This window comes from Podarcis pityusensis (assembly GCF_964106645.2).
Source record: "Podarcis pityusensis genome assembly, chromosome: 3".
Taxonomy (NCBI): domain Eukaryota; kingdom Metazoa; phylum Chordata; class Lepidosauria; order Squamata; family Lacertidae; genus Podarcis; species Podarcis pityusensis.
The window spans coordinates 1,799,633-1,818,390 of record NC_138026.1 but is presented as its reverse complement, the minus strand read 5'-3'; the positions used below and the strand labels follow the sequence as shown (position 1 = coordinate 1,818,390).

The following is an 18,758-nucleotide window of genomic DNA, read 5'->3' as shown; positions in this document are numbered from 1 at the left end:
GCAGGGAAACAGCAGAGTAATGAGGCAAGGAACTGGACCAAGAAGGGAGGGGGACAACTTGGGATAGGGCTGACATTGTCAACAGCAACCCCACATTTCTTATCATGTGCAGCTCTTACAGGTTTAGGAACAGAAGACTACCCCTCCCTCCCTCCCTCCCTCCGAAAGAGATCTTCTCCTGTTTTTTATATTTGGGACTGGGAAAGAAAAGCTAGATTACACTTCCATTATATGAAGTGGAAGGATCATTAGGCGCGAGTGATCATGCTCTTCTGAAGTTTACTATACAGCGGAAAGGAGCAGCCAAGCATACTAGGACTCAATTTCTTGACTTTAAGAAAGCCGACTTCATAAAACTTAGGGAAGTGCTGGGTGAGATCCCATGGACAGTAATACTAAAAGGAAAGGGAGTTCATGATGGCTGGGAGTTTGTTAAGAGGGAGATAGTAAAAGCACAGCGTCAGGCAATACCAATGAGACGGAAACATGGAAGGTGCCTAAAGAAGCCAGGGTGGCTATCTAAAGAACTTTTAACTGAGTTAAGATTAAAAAAGGATGTGTACAAAAAATGGAAAAGGGGGGGAACCACCAAAGAGGAATTCAAACAAATAGCCAGCACGTGTAGACACAAAGTGAGAACCTATTAGTCATTTTGATGCCATCTAGAGATTTAAAGCCCCCCCCCCCAACAAGATGCGCTTTACACAGTTTAGCCATAGTACAAATATAAACAACACAATGACTTAATTTTGACCTATAGGTATGAAATCATCTATTATTTCATTTATTTTGAATTAGTACGTTTCTCAAAAACTGATAAAAACAACTTATAGCACAATCCAAGTGAAAATATAACCCTGAATGCTACAACCTCTTGACAAATGAAAATATTTATTTTTGTAAGGTTTCTGAACCTGCTGGGTTGATTCTGCCCCAAGACAGGTGCAGCATAGGTCTTCATCACTGCAGTTATATTGTTAAAGCTGTACGGTAGGAGCAGAATGAATACTCCAAGGGTTTTGCCCAGATGGTTTTTGTGACCTCCTTCATCCATTCATGTAAACACACCATATTTTCCGGTTTGCTGAGTTGTATATACACTCTACGACTTTGTACTAAGCCTGAATGTTTAGTTAGCCAGAAGATTGTTTCCATCCTGTGATTCATTAGATCCCTATGGGATCTCTACTTCCTTTATTTTATACAATCACAAATTATATTAGTTTGTCCTATTTTGATAACCCCTTTAATTAATGTCCTGCACAGGAAGCTTTATTACTTCTTCAAACAATCTCATAAAACAAGGACTTTTCCTGGTCCTGGGTTGGCAAGAACTGACAGCTGCAAATAACTTTCTTACAACAGTTGAGCAGGATTTCTCATGTTTTGCTTAATGCTAGTTAATTTCGGGTGATGAATTTAACACATTGAGCTCCTTTTCTAAAAAGATCTAGATGAAAAATAAAAGCTTAATAGATATTTAACAAGAACAGAAAAGCCACTCATATTTTAAAGTATTAAAAGATATCCTCTAAAGCTGAATCAGACAAAAATGTTATTTTTTTTCTAACTGTAAATGTCCCATTCTGGGAAGAGTAAGTTAGATTTCCCTCTGACCACCAGTAGGAGGCAGCGCAGCCTCTAGACTTCACTCCTCTGTTGGGGAGCAACCCCTTAACTCCCAGACTGAATTGCAAAGAGCAGGAAATGTCTCCAAACAAAAAACCCAGTATAGCAGATGCCAACATGGCTATCCCTGGGAACTTTCCAGAGAAAATATCTGGAAAATCGACATTTCATTTTGGTTGCTGCACATTTGGTTATTAACCAGAACTAGAAGGATTACCCAGAATGTGACTTTAGAGGTATGGTGGGAAAAGCTATTATTTATAGCAGTATCATAAAAATTAACACATCATTAAAAGTAACAAATAGGTAAAGCTACTCTTGAGAATTTTGAGGCTTCTTGGAGGCCATTTCTTATTATTTGCAAGAGGCATGTGGAACTATTAAGTGTTGCTTCAAGTAAGAGTTAGTAATGTATGGAAGTGAGAGCTGGACCATAAAGAAGGCTGATCGCCGAAGAATTGATGCTTTTGAATTATGGTGCTGGAGGAGACTCTTGAGAGTCCCATGGACTGCAAGAAGATCAAACCGATCCATTCTGAAGGAAATCAGCCCTGAGTGCTCACTGGAAGGACAGGTCCTGAAGCTGAGGCTCCAATACTCTGGCCACCTCATGAGAAGAGAAGACTCCCTGGAAAAGACCCTGATGCTGGGAAAGATGGAGGGCACAAGGAGAAGGGGACAACAGAGGACGAGATGGTTGGACAGTGTTCTCGAAGCTACAAACATGAGTCTGACCAAACTGCGGGAGGCAGTGGAAGACAGAAGTGCCTGGCGTGCTCTGGTCCATGGGGTCATGAAGAGGTGGACACGACTAAACAGCAACAAAAAGTAAGAGGAACTTATTAGATACTCCTAAAGCAGGAACTGAAAAGAAATGCTTCTTAGTCTGATGTCTTTGAGGAACTATCTTCCTCTGACCTGCATTTTCAGAAGGGTACATGTGTATTCTCACTTCCCGAAGGCCAGTGTTGTTAATGTTAATTTCTCAGAGAACATGTGTGACTACGCATGTGAGAGTTGAATGGGGTTTGCGTGCAGGAGGCACAGAGAGAGAGCCAGTCTGAGTTTTGCATCTTTTGAATGTAGCAACTGGAGTTTTCCCCACTTTGACCTGTCTGTAACAGCACGGCATAGCCAAGGGGGCAGCTGCCCTCCCCCACAATAAAAATCAATGAAAACACTTAACTAACTGAGGTTCTGCCCACCTCCAACACAAGCTTGTGCCCCCTAAGCAAAGTCCTGGCTAATTCTCATTATGTCTTCCTCGGTTTGACTCCTGCTGGTATTTGAATGAAATAGATAGACAACTGGCAATGTTACATGCGCTTATAACATTTCTGCATTTGTGAGAAATCCATCTTTTAGTGTGGTGGAACCTACACTTTGGAACTGCCTGCCTCAGGCAGGTGCGCTCCTGCGCTCTTTCCAGAGTCTGTTTAGCAAAGCCTACTCAGATATTTAGAATGCTAATGTGTTTTTAGTTTATTGCTGTTTCTAAATTGTTTTAATGTATTAATTGCTGTTATTAATAATATTGTTTCATTCTTTTTGTAAACAGCTTTGAGGTTTTCTACAATCAAGAGGTATATACATTTTATGAAATTAGTAAAATCAAATTTATTTTTTAAAAAACAAACAAAAAGAACAATCTTCTTACCAAATTAATCAGCTGAGTGTGGACAATGTCTTCCACCAATACTGCCGACTCGTGGAGAGGCCTGCGAGCATCTCCTAATGAAAACCTGAAAGGCAATTATTTTGAAAGTTACTTAAGTGTTACGAAAAAGTTTTTTAAAAGGTATTAAATCACCATGCTCTAAAAGAGTAGCAAAGAGGAGGTAAGGCACACAATACAAGTGGACTGTAAGATTATATCACATTACAAATTAAATATCACAACTAACAGGAGAGCTTAATGTGACCTTATTGCACAAATGAACTTCCAAGTACAAGTCGGGCCATTTTTTCATAGTCATAGACTGAACTGTAATTAAGTTTGGGCATTTATACCCCACTCTACTCTTCAACAGGTTCTCAGGGCAGGGTTACAAACCGTATTTTTCGCCCTATAGGACGCACTTTTCCCCCTCCAAAAATGAAGGGTAAATCCTATGGAGCGAATGCAGGCTTTCGCTGAAGCCTAGAGAGCGAGGGGGGTCGGTGCGCACCGACCCCTCTCGCTCTCCAGGCTTCAGGAAGCTATCCGCTAGCCATGGGAGACCCAGCTCTCCCAGGGCTAGCGGAGACATTGCCGGCACCCAGAAGCTTGGGGCGCGCTGAGCTCCGCGCGCCCCAAGCTTTGGGCTTAGCGCAGTGCACCGGGGGGGGGGGAATAAACAATTATTCCTTTATTTGCCCCCCCCGAAAAAAACTAGGTGCGTCCTATGGGCCGGTGCATCCTATGGGGCGAAAAATATGGTAATCAAAATACACAACCAAAAAAGCAGAAAAAATGACTTGGAGTCGAGGTAGAAGGTGCATCAAATTAAAACGGTTTGGCCTGAGAAGATAAAAAGGCTGCAAACCACTTAGAAAAGCTCTGCTGCGAGTACAAAATGGTGGCAGAAAACTGTTTGCTTTCTGCCATCACGGTCAATAACAAACTCATCCGTGCTTGTTCAGACTTTCAGAGAGCTTCCAGCTGTCTGCCAACTTGCTTCATTGCCCTTAACTCAGATCTAGGAGCGCAGCAGATTCTACTCTGTGGGAAAGGGCACTGAGGAGCTTCTGTGTCAACCACCTGAGTAATCTCTCTACTCCAGGGCCATGGCAACCACAAGCTCCCTGGGGCTCATGGGGATTTCATCAGCCACCAGAGGAAACTATTCTAACAGGTATCCTAATCCTTCAGAGAGGAAGGGCTGCCATTTGTCAACAGGAAACTGATCATGACAAACCATGAAATCACCCAGCCACCTTCCATTCTGCTGAGAAAACCAAGAGTGTGTCCATTACATGCATTCTGCTAATGGGACAACTTTAGGGTTGTAGTGGTGGCCATCAAGACCTGAGTTACCCCAGAAAAGGTAAATGTGGCACAGATGTTGAGGACTTCCAGGAGAACAACTTGTCTTACAGGTCCTCAGCATTAAATCTGAGATAACTTAGATCTGTCCAGGGCAGGATACTGCTGGGAAGTAAGGTGGGTGGTTCACCAGCAGAATCTCAAAGTGTCCCAACACAAGATAGGGACGCTCAAAACTGGCACCAACTCAGAGAGGAGCCTGGGGAAAGAATCCCTATAGATCTGGACTATGGAACCTTTTTATGTTAATTACTGCAATCCCTTGAGAGAAATCTTTCAGGAGCCGCATAAACAAATTAAGTATTAATTAAGAAACATTAAATAAAAAATAAAAACCACTTTCCACATACTGAGCTATCTTTCATAACTGAATTAAATGAAAAATAACAACTAATGTCCTTACGTAAGGCAGAATTGCTGAAAAAGTAAAGACTGATTCTGCATGCCTCATCATTTCCTGTAGGGCAGGAGTAGTCAATGGGGTACCCTACAGATATTGCAGGACTTCAATTCCCTTCATTCCTGGCCATGCCGGCTGGAGCTGATGGGAGTTGGAGTCCCATCAGATATATAGGCAGGAGGAGGGACTGGACTGGAGCAGAACACCAAAGCTGTAACATTTTTGTCAAGGAGAAAATTGTGGAATGAGGTTCTGTGGGGAGTGGCCACCACCGGGGGACGGCATAGTGGACAAGAGGTGTCTTGATTAGTAAGCCAATAGCAGCACATGGAGTTGGAAGCTGCTGGAATGGGGGAGGGAAGTGGCTATAGATGGGGGACAGGATGCGGATGGGGGTTGCACAGGAACTGGAAAGTGGGGGGTTCATTAAATTTAATCAGAGGTCCTTCCACTGGGGTCTTCCACATCAATGCTGTGTTCCCCCCTGCAGTGAAAATCTTCAAGTGCAGCCCTAGCCACCCACAAGGCGGCCCAGGCACACAACTCTATCAAGGTCCCAACATATAAATATGCGTTCAGAAAAAGAAGACGTGGTTTAATAAACTAACTGACTCGTCTAACACTCCACAGCTGAAACTGTTCTTTTCCTATTTTGAAAAGATGAACAGCCTAATCGCCCAATCTGCTTCTAATGGTCTGACCAGTAGTACTAATCAGTAGCAGATCCTCTAAGTGTCCTCCTATTTTCCAGGGACAGTCCCAGATTTACAGAAGCCATCCCGGTTTCTGATTTGACCCTGGAATGTTCTGCTTTTTCTTAGGGCGCCCCTATTTTCATGGGAGAAGGGTTGGGGGGAATGCAGTAGTATTACTGGACAGAACAAAGTCAAAACATTGCTTTAAAATGTTGGCAATATAAAATGGAATAAGATCTGTCCTAAGAAGATTGAACTGACAGCAAGACATTCTCAGAAGCTCCCTCAAGGGAAAGTGTGTTAACACGGATAAACCCTGATTGGAGAATACCAGTTATTCCAGCTGAGTCTCACTGCCAGCAACAAACATCAGAGAAAAGAGCATTTCAGGACAGAGTCCCCATTAGGGAACTCAGTTTTAGGAGTTAAAATGGAATAAACAACCTCACTCCATTGTGATTGTTGTTAGCTACTTCCACACTCTCATCAAGGTAGTTTGTGGAGTTCTTGCTTTTCTGTTCTGTATACAAATGGATCTAAAGGCATTTCAGTTTTCTTATTTTTAATCATAATGTTTGTGTTACTGTCTTTTGGTTTTAAAAATGCTTCCAGATGGAATTATTGTAAATGGAAAGAAAGTACTTCCTATGCCTCTGTAATATAATATATGTTACCTTTTAATACCTTCTTTTGATCTGTCACATAAAAGTATCAATCCAAATGAAATACAGCAAATATGACAAAATAAAATGTTTTACCAAGTGTGTCAACAGAAAGTTATTGACACATTTGGTAAATATATGACTATGAACAATGCTTTTTTTTCCTTTAAAAAAATGCTTAGGGGTACTCTCATTTTCCTACTCATATGGAAATACTGCCCCTCAATGAGGTCAAACTTAGATTCACAAAATGTTTAGGGGTATGAGTACCCCTGCGTCCCCCCTGAAAAAAGCACTCTCTGTGTGTGTGGAGAGAGAGAGAGAAAATATTGCTGTGAAACAAAAAAGAAAAAAGCGAAAGACAAAAAGCGAAAACATAATTTTATATTAGGAATTGGCAACTGGAACCCATTCTCCCAATGAAGCCCTTGATCTCAAGAGATCATATTATTATTAGGTACCTCAGCCATTTACTCCAAAGGTTTTGCCTATAACATAATAATAATAATAATAATAATAATAATAATAGCATTATAGTATTCAGGATGGCACAAGACTATAATGCTATAAATAACACTTTTCTGATTATGTTTTCTGTGGTTCTGCCCAGGGACTTTATACATCGTCTCTCTCAGCTCTGTTTGTTTTTTAAAAATATCTTCAGTACATGACGAAGCTGATTATTATTGGTCTTTCCTTGAAATTACTCCTTCTTAAGATTTCTGATATGCTCCCTCCTAGTTCCTCCTGTCACCTTCTCATCTCTTGAATATGAATTTGGATAAAACTGAACTTCACCTTCTCTCTTTCTCTCCCTGCCCCTACACAATTAAGTTTGCTTCTACTAGGTAATCCCTTTTTATCTATTCCTCTAGCCCATAGTATTTGTATTTAATTTAGTGAAATCTGTTTTTTATCATTAATTATCTAGGAAATTTGTACCAGTCTCTCTTTCAAAGCTACTCACACTAATATGTTCACTCAGGCTGAGCACTCCTACTAGTCTTCTCTGCCTCTTCTATCAATTCTCCTTCCTCTGTCTTGAATTATTCAACTTGGATAATTAGTTTCTTTTGCTGTGATAATTTCACACCTCTTTTCTGTTTACTTTCTTCAGTCATATTTTACTTAAACTTTTTCTACGAACCTTCACATGTCTTTACTATCTTCTCCTCATATGAGAGATAAACCCAGTGCCACAGTGCAGCTCAAGGATGTATTTAGGCATTTTTTTCCTAAAATTTAATTTCTATCTCAGTTCTCAGAAAGTCTGTGTTGTCTCCATCTCCTCCACCACCACTCTTTGGGTAAATAAACCTACTATTAGGTAGTTTAAGTAGTTTTCCTGTAACCAAAGGTAACAACTTTATGATGAAATAACAGGCTTGCTTGCAGGGGAGGGGTAGGAATTCAGGTTTATTACACACAACTATAAGCTCAACTGGATAAAAGTTGTTATAAGAAGTCTTCTCTGCATTTAACACACTTGTTTTAACATGTCAATTTTTCAACACTGAAACATAAAGCACAATTAACATGGAAAAACTATTTCTCTTCAAGTCACTATATGAACTAGTAATGTATCCATTGAATCTAACTTGATTAATTACCTTGCACATTGGGGGATGTAGCCAATGCTAGTCCGATTCAGAGTAGACTCACTGAAATTAATGGCCTTGGCTAACTTAGATCCATCATTTTCACTGGGTCTACTCTGAGAAGGCCTTAACACCCCCCCCCCCGGGTTTTCTACCTCTTCATTGTACCCAGTATAAGTTCTTTGCTTGCATGCTGCAATCCTTGGTGGTATATGAATGAATGAATGAATGAATCATCATCATCATCATCATCATCATATCTGATGTAGTTACTCTTCAGCCAAACTTGCTCCTGTAAAACAGAAGTAGTAATCTCGTATTGTCTACCATAGGATGCTTGAAACAGACTAGTGATGTATGGTGAAAATATGCACAGAATTGTCAAAAGGCACATCTCAGTTTTGTGCTTTGTGGTTAGTTTCTGCAATTGCCTTGTTCACATGCAAGTCAAAACTTGACTTCGCAGGAGCATGCGAAAGTGCTGGCTCCCAAGGAGATTATCTCAGCTGCTCAACCCCTCCTAGGCTTTTTCGTTCGGTGTGGCTAACCATAGGAAAAACCTTGGCTATAGTTCATGGTTAAGCAGGCAAGATGTTAACCACGATCCCAGGTTCAGACAACATACTAAGCCAAACCTTGGTTTAGTTGCCTGGCTGCAATGAACTGAAAAGACTGTACTTGAACGTATCATTAAAACAAGTACTAATTAGTTCAGAAAAATGATAAAACGCTAGAAAGCTATTCAGTTGTTGTTGTTAGGTTGAGAAATCTACTCCATGTATTCCCAGAAATTCTAGCACACTGGAATCTGGAGCAGTTCTGCTGCAGGTTTTCCTTCTGAGTCGAGCTCTGTCAGCAGAAGCTTCTAGCAGGCCTCCATTCCGGGTACTTGTTTCATTCTGATACGGACAAAACAAAGCCATTCTCTGCTTAGACCACTTCTCTACATTTGTCTGCAGACAACTTTATACTAGCCGCCCCCATCACACTGAATGGTGTTCCGTACATAAACAGTAACATACTTGCTTTGTTTGATTTATACCAACCTAAAACAGGAGCAAGCAGTACCTCAGTCACCCCTAAAAATTGTTGCATTTCAATTTAAGCACTTTCAGTGTAAATTAACTGTAGAAATCCACTGACTGACAAAAAACATATAACATAATTCAATCCAGTTGTGGGATCTAATACGTTCCATTTGGCACCGACAGCTTCAGTCTGGATCAAGAAAGAAACGAGACAATAGACTTTCTAGAGTATGCAAGCTGGATTGTGATCAATCATTTCTGTAAAATAAGGAATACGTTTGACTCAGTCTCAACAATACCATTCAGTGATAAAGGAATTTAGCAAGCCCAGAAAAAACGAATGTTCAAATGTTTCTCTCAAGGGAATAGGATGAAAAAGAGATAAAGAAAAGAGGAAGTCAAAACGTAATCCCAGTGTATACATGGTAAGTGTTAACTAAATGTGGAAATCCTAAACTATTTTTTCAATCTAAATTAAAACTGCAAGAGTACTTTAATAGAAACATAAATGCTACAAAATGCAAGTCTTTAGCTATTTAGGCACCACTTTCAAACATTCTGTTCAAATTTCTGACAATAAATTAACCAATATTTTAAAGCAGTAGAACTTTACAAAAGACACAGAGGAGATTGAGTTAAATGTTGGTTTCGAAGACCACGTCCTTAATTGGATACTAAAGAACAAACCCCAGTTTCCAGCCATGTAAATGTTCAGTAGAAAACACAGGAAGATATGAACACTTCTGGAAGTAAATGATGTAAAATGTCTTTCATTTAGGCGCTATCATTCGGAAGATAAAATGTCCAGGAAGCTTTCTACACATACTGAAGGCCACACACTAAGGCCCTCACATAATTAAGTTTTGTTGTTTTGCTTAACTCTCTCCCTTACGCACAAAACTAGCTGGAGGTCTCATTTTGAGGGCCGGGCGCCTCCTCTTCTCTCCAGGCTGCCTTGCCACTGCCAAGTGAGCTCCCTAAGCCACAACTGCTTCAGTTTGCTTGGCCCTTTGCCCTCGGATGGCTCAGTGGATCTTCATTATTCTTGCAAGTGTGGTCAGCTGCGCCAAGTGTCACGCCATGTGGTGTCCGCTCAGCTGATTTATCTCACAAGGCTGTTAGGATGTGTGCAGATTGCACACAAGCCTGCTGTTCTTACAGGCAACCCAGTCACTCCTTTTTGTTTCCTTTGACTTTCAGACCAGGGTATCCTGACACTGGCATTTTTAAGAAAATCTGAGAATACCACCAAGGGGCATTCAAGCAATTTGTTACAGTAAATTGGAATTAGCATATTCATTAAAAAAAGATGTTAAACAGTCAATGGACACAGATTTTCAAAGCATACCAACAGCAGGTTTCACTACTTAAAACTAGCCTAACCATTCAAGCTACTCATTCTAAAAGCATGAATGAAAACACACAGAACTCTGAGAATGTAGTGAAGCTGGTCAAGAAAAGGGGGAGATTTTGTCTGAAGAAGTGGAGGTGATATCAGAACAGAAATGGAAGTTGCTGAGTAGAGCCAACTAGTCAAAGCAGGAGAGGTTCTCAGTGGAAGGATGTAGACTCTTGGGCTAAGAGTAAAGTAGGGAGAGGAAGCAAAACACAGGAGGGAGCGGTTGGCCAGCTGGTGGGCTTTCCATAGCTGTCAATGTTTCCCTTTTTTAAAGGGAAATTCCCTTATTCCAATTAGGATTCCTCGCAAGAAAAGGGAAAAGTTGACAGCTATGGGGCTTGTGTGTGTGTGTGTGCATTATAGGACCTGTCTTTATTTCTGTGTGGAGATTTCTTGACATGATGGAGGTGAGGGCAACGGAAAGTGCTAGAGGGCTGGGAAGAACGCAAGGTTACATAAAAGTTCCTGTGCTGGAAAAGGATGTCTCTTTGGGATCCAAAAGTATTTGTAGATGCTAAAGCAAGAAAGCAGCTGTTTTTATGCCCCAGGATGAGGGCTTAATGATTAAAATGAAAACTAAGATTAACAATCCCATTTTCCTGTCTGTTGGTCAGGGTGGATACACCTGGATTAAGAGGTTACAGCCTTGGTTAAAGGTCTTGCCTCTTTCTGGGTTAACATAAGGAAGATTAACAGTAACTGGGACACTATACCGTATGTTGCTTACCTCTAACATGGGGACCTTATTTTTTATTTTAACAAGCAATTCTGAGAACAAGCAGAGGAAGCAAGAAGGATCAAGGTTCCCATCTTAATTTCCACAGGCATGCTGCAATAGGCAACATTTCAGAGTACATATTCCGCCTGGCATTTGGTTATGGCTCAGGCTACTCCTTTGTCTTTATGTGACAGGAATTTCAGCCTCCATAACTTTACCTGCAAAAGTTATCTGGAATAAGCTGAACTGATAACATTATGTTGCCACAAAGAGCTCTGTAAAGTTTTGCCTATATAGCAAACTATTGGGTTGTTGTTTTTATTTTGATTATGTATTTTGTGGTTTTATATTTTGCTTTTATTCTGTGAACTGCCTTGACACCTCCGGGTATAGGTGGTATATTAATAATAATAATAATAATAATAATAATAATGCTTGCTTTTGCACAATAGGAAATATTGGATTTGATAGTTTGATGTCTATGGCCAATTTGAACCTGTATTGCTGAATTTATGCCAAGACTTTTCACCAAGCACTTTGCTGGTGCAGAATGACTGAATAGTCTTGGAGTCTTTAGCAGGGATAGACAGCCCATCCTCATGATTTTATAAAATAGGTTGACTTCTAAAGAGAACAAAAATTACTAATATTTGTTTCCCATCTTCAATAGCAGCAGCCAGCCACAAGAACTCTTTGAATCCCTTGGAAGAGTAATCTTAGATTTTATAACTAGGATAATCTACACCAGCAGCCTGCAGTGTACTAATGGGTGGAGTATGTCCTACTCGGCTTTAACCATCATTTGTCAAAGAAGCCACAGCTGCTCTACTGATGTGCTTTGCAGAAGCAAAGGGCTGGCAAGGTGTCATTGCCTCACCAATGCCTTTGGCAGCTGCAGAAAGAGGGCAGAAGACACTAATCCGCTTCTCCTCAAAGACCTTTGGTTGCTCTTGGCTGAACTAAAAACAGTCCCGCAGCTTCTCTTTGTTTCCAAACAGAAGCCCCATCTGCTGTGGGCCTTCATATCATGGCTGATCAATAGAAATGGGTCATTAGAACTATAATATTTAAGTTCAGGTATTTAAGGAGTTAAATAACTTCTGCAACAAAGTTCTCCACTGTAATAAAATTAAGTGATTCTCAGAGGTTTGTATGGGTAAAAATACCTTAATATAGTTTTAACTACTGTAATTAAAACCATTTCCTAGTGAAAATAACTGAAATATTACATGATAAAATTGTCAAGAGAAACAGCTTATTTTTACATTAATACTCTACAATACTTTCTTCAGATTTCAAACAGAATACTTAAATGTGTGTGTGTGTGTGTGTGTGTGTGTGTGTGTACGCACGCACGCATGCACACACACACGCCTGGAAGATGTCGCCTGGAAGTATTTTGTGGCAAACATTATAAAGATAACAGAACAGAGAAGGTCTAGTTCAATCCATTATAAATACCTCATTCTTCCTAAAATCACAAAAACATATTTAAAGTTAAGAATTCAAACATGCTTCTTCATTTAACTGCAATTTGGCAGAAATTTTGGAACAAGAAAAGAAGATTTTGAAAAAAATGCTTTAAAGTCACTTGAGTTTTGATCAATGTGCTACAAAAACAAAGACAGAAAGTTTGGAAGATGACTGCATCTATCAATTACACTTTGGTTACTGAGCGAGTCCCTCAAAGCTCAAGAGCTATGTCATTCGCCTTGAAACATCGTTTGAGGGAGGGCGGGGGGAATAAATCACTATGAAACAAGCAAAGTTGCTGTAAATCTAGTAATAACCTGTCATTGTTACCTTAAGAGAATAGGGAGAAATTATATAGAAAACATTATCTTTTAAAATCCAGATGCACAGTAAACCTGTCCCTGCCCTGTATAATCACTTTTTGACACAGCATCATATGGAGAAGATAATTGCCTATCAACCCTCCCTTCTTGGAAATCCGCTGCATGGGAATTGCTGGGGACCAAGACGGGCTTCTGGCTGCAGGGGTCAGGAAGGCATTTTTCACTGAGATGTCTCATTGTCCTTGAAAGCCTCAGTTTTTCATCTTCTCGTCATGTTCTGATGCAACTTGGGCAGAGATGGAGTAAGAAGGATGGCCAAGAAGATGCCTTGTGCCTGTCCTACAGCTGAGAAGCAGTAAGAGCCACACAGCACAGGGAGGGCAATTGCCAGTGTGCCCTGATCTCTGCCTCAATCCTAGTCTCCTCTACCAAGCAGACAACAGTCAAATGTCCTTCTTTCTCACTGCCAAATTAAACTAGATGTGTGCGAGAGAGTGGACTGTGCATGTTAGAATAAAACAGGAACCCATTTACACACTGGGAGCAAGCCCTCATTTTTTTCTTCCCTACAAGCACATAGGCATTTTTTTTTTATTAACATCAGAAAGTGACCTGGGACCAGTGTTTGAAATTCGCTAGCTGCCAGGCACATTTTGCACATGGCTATCAGCCACTTGCGACCAAGTGAAGATGCCTGGGCGCCAGGATCCCACCTGATGTCTTGACCATCTGGAGATGCATTTCTGGGAGTCCTTGGATCCTGACTGTTTTCACACACTAGCAACACATCCTGTAGAATTCTAGTTGTTATATTTATCCGCACAATGACTTTCAACCCATCTGACCCAAAATGGCAACTAGGCAATCCGTCTGGTGCCTAGCTTATATATTTGAGTTTCTAACACTCCCTTGGACACACAGCACCAACTAGACTCCTTAGAATAACCAGTATAAGAAAATGCCAGGCATACGGAATTTTTTCCAGTGTTTATACTGTGCACCTTAAGGAAGCTTACCACAAGCCAGATCCCAGGAACTGAGTGGGCCAGATCTGCATATTATGCAAGCTGTTTGCTAATTATGCAAAACAAGTGGTGTGTTACGCAATCCCAACCCTCTGCTTTCCCACTCAAAATCATTCCTTTGAAAGTTGTTCTATAGGAAGAAAACCTATAGAAGTATTCTGAAATACTTTTACATGTAACCCTCAAAGGTTGAATAAAAATGTAGACAATTATATATTGCAGGAAATGTAAGGCTTCTCTGAGAATAAGCCCCAAAAGTCTGCTGTCAGCCCAACTAAGTTGCCCTTGACTTGCTGTTGCTCAACTATAGCTATGCTAACACTGGATTTGTGAACTGCTTTCCATGCAGCTGCAATCTCTCTTGCTCTAAGGAGCAGCAAACAAACAAAAAAAGGCTGCAAAATGAACTAAGGCGGTTCAGGAAATGAATGTGCAGGGTGCCTTCTACACACTTTGCCTGAGATCTGGGGATCTACAAGAGTCATGACTTGCATTTTTATATGAAAGCTGGGAATCTGTGCCATCCAGTGTTGCAACCCGCCATGGGGTGGCATAGCTAGAATCCTGGTAAAACCTGGTCTCCCGGTGGAACAGTAGAGCAATCCCACCCTTAAGAATTTTACTCAGGAAATTCCCATTACTTTTCCTACAGAAAAAAACAGTAAAAAGATTTGCTGTAAAACACTGCAAGTCATGAAATAGTACCTTATAAAATGTAGCCACTAAACAGTAAATCTCTTGGAACTGAAAACATTGACACTTTCTATTAAAAGATTCTTAGCCACAGGTCACTAAATATTTACGAATAATCACTTCTATAATATCTCTCATTGTCTGGCTCATGTGTGAAGTTTTTATGTACCTAACACAGCTTGCAAAATAAAATGTGCATTAACTGGGGTTGCCGGGGGGGGGCGGGGAGAGAGACATGTTTCTAGGCATAAACCATCCGTTCTTCCAAATAAAACCAAAGTTGCCCTTGATAAAAGACTAAGACTAAATAAAAATCCTGTTAATTATTCAGAAGACAACTTTTATATGTATACACAGTCATTTTCTCTTTTTTTAAACTGACCGTTTTTAAACAAAGTATGAAAGTAGAGCTCCTGAAGGCAGAGACACGAACACGTTGCTTCCCCCACAGCACCTAACCTTTGTGCAGCGGGGCCACGCATAGACCTGTGATTGGAATGCAACTGGTTTTGGTTTTGGCAGGCCAAGAGCACACGGTGGATTCTCTTATAAAAGTGTGCACTAAAATAGGCTCACCCTGCTTTACAAATGTACTGTTAGTTGTTTGGGTCCATTTTGAGAAACAGTCCCAATACAATAATATAGATGGGTGTGGGTGTGCACAGAAATGTGTGTGTGCTTCTTAGTTGGGTATTTGTAGAGTAGAGACAGTGATCCCAATGCAATTACATCATGTAATATTTCTTCTAATGGCAAACTAAGCTCATGAGTGCCAACAGAATTGTAGCCAAAATGGGGTCACTGAGAAGCAAGGGAGAGGTACTACGATGCTCTGGTGAACCCTAAGAAGTGCAGAAATACATAAACAAAACAAAACCCAGGATAAAAAAAAGTTGAGGGGAAAAACCTCAAATGAGTCTAATGTAGTATGAAAGAGTGGGTGTCTTGAATACAGTGTCTTTTGCACTCTGCAGCTGTTTTCTATGTTGTCATCAACAACTAAGTCAACAACTCATAGTCAAACTAAAATACATGCAGGTCCAGCTTACTGAACCCAATGCATTCCCTGGACATACCTCATTAGGTGAGCGTTCACATAACGAGTTGATGATATCCATTGATTCCTATGGAGAAATTTCTAATGTTCCCAATCACTGAATATTGACCGCCAAAAGCCAGAAAAAGAATAAATAGGAAAACACAGGGGGGAAATGTTCTCGGATTTGACTGATCACTCCTCCCTCCCTACTTCAATCTCTTCAATCAATGAGCAAAAGGCAACCAAGGAAGTAAAAAATGCCCTCTGTTCAGATATCTGTCTCTGTGGTGTGTGTAGTGAGGATAGGGCACAAATTCCTTGTATTCAGATAAGTGGATTTTCGGGACGTGTGTGTACATAATATTTCCCCTATGTGGGGACAATTGCAATTCAGCACTAAGTAAGGATAGGGGTCTACTTTTCGATGGAGATGATTGAACCTGTACAGAAAGTGAAGGAAATAAAAGCAGCCTGAATTCAAAAGCCAATGTGGTGAAGTGGTTGGAGTGCTGGACTAGGAGGGCGCAGACCAACGGTCAACTCCCCGCTTGGCTATAGAGCTTTCTGGGTGATCTCTCTCAGCCCCATCAACTTCGCAGGGTAATTCTGATAATGAACAGAGAGGGGGAAGAACCACGCAGTCTGCCTTAAGCTCCTTGGAGAAAAGGCGGGGTAAGAATACGGCAAGTAAAGAAATAAATTACAAAACATTTCCATTTTAGTTCAAGCCAAGGGATTCCTGTCATGACTCCCCCAAAGCCTGGACAATCCATTATTTATTGTTGCAGATACATGTATTTCACTCTCCGAGTCCAGAGATTTCCTAGAGGCTTTCAATTCAGGAGTGGGTAACCTCTGGCCTGTGGGCCAAAATCATCCGAACGTTATTTGTGGTAAAAAATTCCTTTGCAGGCTTTCCCTGAAACCACCTGGTTATTTGTATAGATCTATATCCTTACAGCATATGTCTGATTTCTCGCTTTACAGGTTGGAGGGGGAAGAAACTGGGGGCCTGGCCACGGAAGCTCCCATCTCCTTTCCCCTCTCACTGCAGCAAAAGCAGATTCTTAAGCACTAGATAATCATTCTGCATGTGACAAAATGATACAGAGCTTATCCTGCCCCGCCCCCGCCCCCCCCCCCGCACTCACACAAAGGCATTATACTATCTGTGAAAACATTGGGAAGAAATTTGAGCTCTCCTATCATGAAAAGGGAAGAGACAGACAACACTAGTGTGTCACATGCCTAGAACACCCATTAGGGCGTGAATACAGGGAAATTTAGGAATATTGCTCCATTTGCCTATTGCCCTTGCTTCCCGGCATCTGGACAAGCCATGCCTGAAGAAAGCCACATCCTGAGCCACAAGGTGCAGACACCTGGGCACGCTCTTCATACAGGAGAACAGCTTTTAAATTTGATAATGTCCGGTAGACATCCTCAACATTTGTATAGTGTTTTTTAACTATCAAAACTGAAACATCCTTCCAGAGCCCTATTGCCATCAGCTGCCAAATGCAAAAATCCCATGGCTCTTTTGACAGCCTGGTTCCGTCACACTGAAAGAGCGGTCAAAGTCCAGAATGGCCATTTCCCCCTTCACTTCTTTTGTGTAGCCACTAATACATTTCCTATGATTTCACTGCTATTCCAGTTGTCAGAGTGAGGATCTTTCCTTTAAAATTTAATTTCCAACCTGAAATAACAACAACAACAGCAACAACATAAATGAGCCAGGGTGGCGTAGTGGATGGAGTGTCAGACGTAGACCTGGGACACTGGGTTCAAATCTCTGCTCATCTGTCACGCTCACAGGACTGCCTCACCAGGTCGCTGAGAGGATTAAATGAAGAGATTGCAGTGTTGTTGCCCTGGGAGCCTTGGCATGGCAAAAGGGTGCTTACAAGTGTAATGCTCAATTATTTTTTCAGTTTTTTTGTAACTACCATCATAGAATGATTGGGACTGAAAAATAGTGTGCCTGGATCCACTTAATAAACACAGTGGTACCTCGGGTTAAGAACTTAATTCGTTCTGGAGGTCCGTTCTTAACCTGAAACTGTTCTTAACCTGAAGCACCACTTTAGCTAATGGGGCCTCCCACTGCCACTGCGCTGCTGCTGCACGATTTCTGTTCTCATCCTGAAGCAAAGTTCTTAACCCGAGGAAATATTTCTGGGTTAGAGGAGTCTGTAACCTGAAGCGTATGTTACCTGAAGCGTCTGTAACCAGAGGTACCACTCTATGCTTGAAAGATTTTTAAATTTCTAATTTCGTTTGTAACTGGAAAGTATCAAAACTTGTTAACCTGGGTAAACTGACCCAAGAATGTGTTTTGTTTTCTAGAGCACAAATGGAACCCAGAAGAACTACAGATAACACTACATAAATTGGATAATTTTAAAGCCGCTTACTAAACAGCACATGGCATCCTACTTCCAAAATCTAGGAAACAACTTTATATTCTTGCCCTCTTGTTATTTTAACCTGCCAGGGAGCAAGATGACCCATGCTTTAGTAATGTCTAGACTCTTAATGTGCTTAATGTTATCAGCTGCTTGCACAGGACCACAGACTGAAGTGTTGCAGATGGGGCTCTGAGCAATACAGTAATTGGCATTTCAGCATCTTTTGAAAAGTAACCCAGAAAACAGCACATTGTGATAAAGTACTAGAACCACAATTTTGTGCTCTGAAAACTACAACATTCCAGAATACTGCATAATACTCACGCAGCTTCACTGCCAAAATAACATTTGTTGTGGAAGGTTAGAGCAACTGAGGCAGTAAACCTGTGTCCAGACTGCAGGAGGGGACTCACGTGACTGCATGCTCCTCCGTGCCCCCTGCGTATGGAAAACTGCTGTGTTCGTGTCAAGACTAGGCTACAGTCATGCAACCACCAATCTGTGGCCTGAAGCGATACAGTTTGGAAAGAGGGTTTTACCACTTCAGTGAGCATTAGGCCTCAGTCATCATACAAAATCAAGCATTTCCTGATGTCTATGAAGAGAACTGCTACCACCACTTGACTGTATTTGAACATTT

General features: G+C 41.0%; 1 protein-coding gene across 6 annotated transcripts in view; it reads right to left on the bottom strand.

The window, feature by feature from the left end:
* Nucleotides 1-18,758, bottom strand: part of SUPT3H (SPT3 homolog, SAGA and STAGA complex component) — a gene marked incomplete at its 5' end in the record, with an annotated part of 301,070 nt that overhangs the window by 168,107 nt on the left and 114,205 nt on the right. For all 6 annotated transcript variants that reach the window (XM_080997474.1, XM_080997476.1, XM_080997477.1 and 3 more), the window contains one exon: nucleotides 3,287-3,371. In XM_080997474.1, coding sequence (XP_080853600.1) covers nucleotides 3,287-3,371 — 85 coding nt within the window. The remainder of the gene's footprint in view (nucleotides 1-3,286; nucleotides 3,372-18,758) is intronic.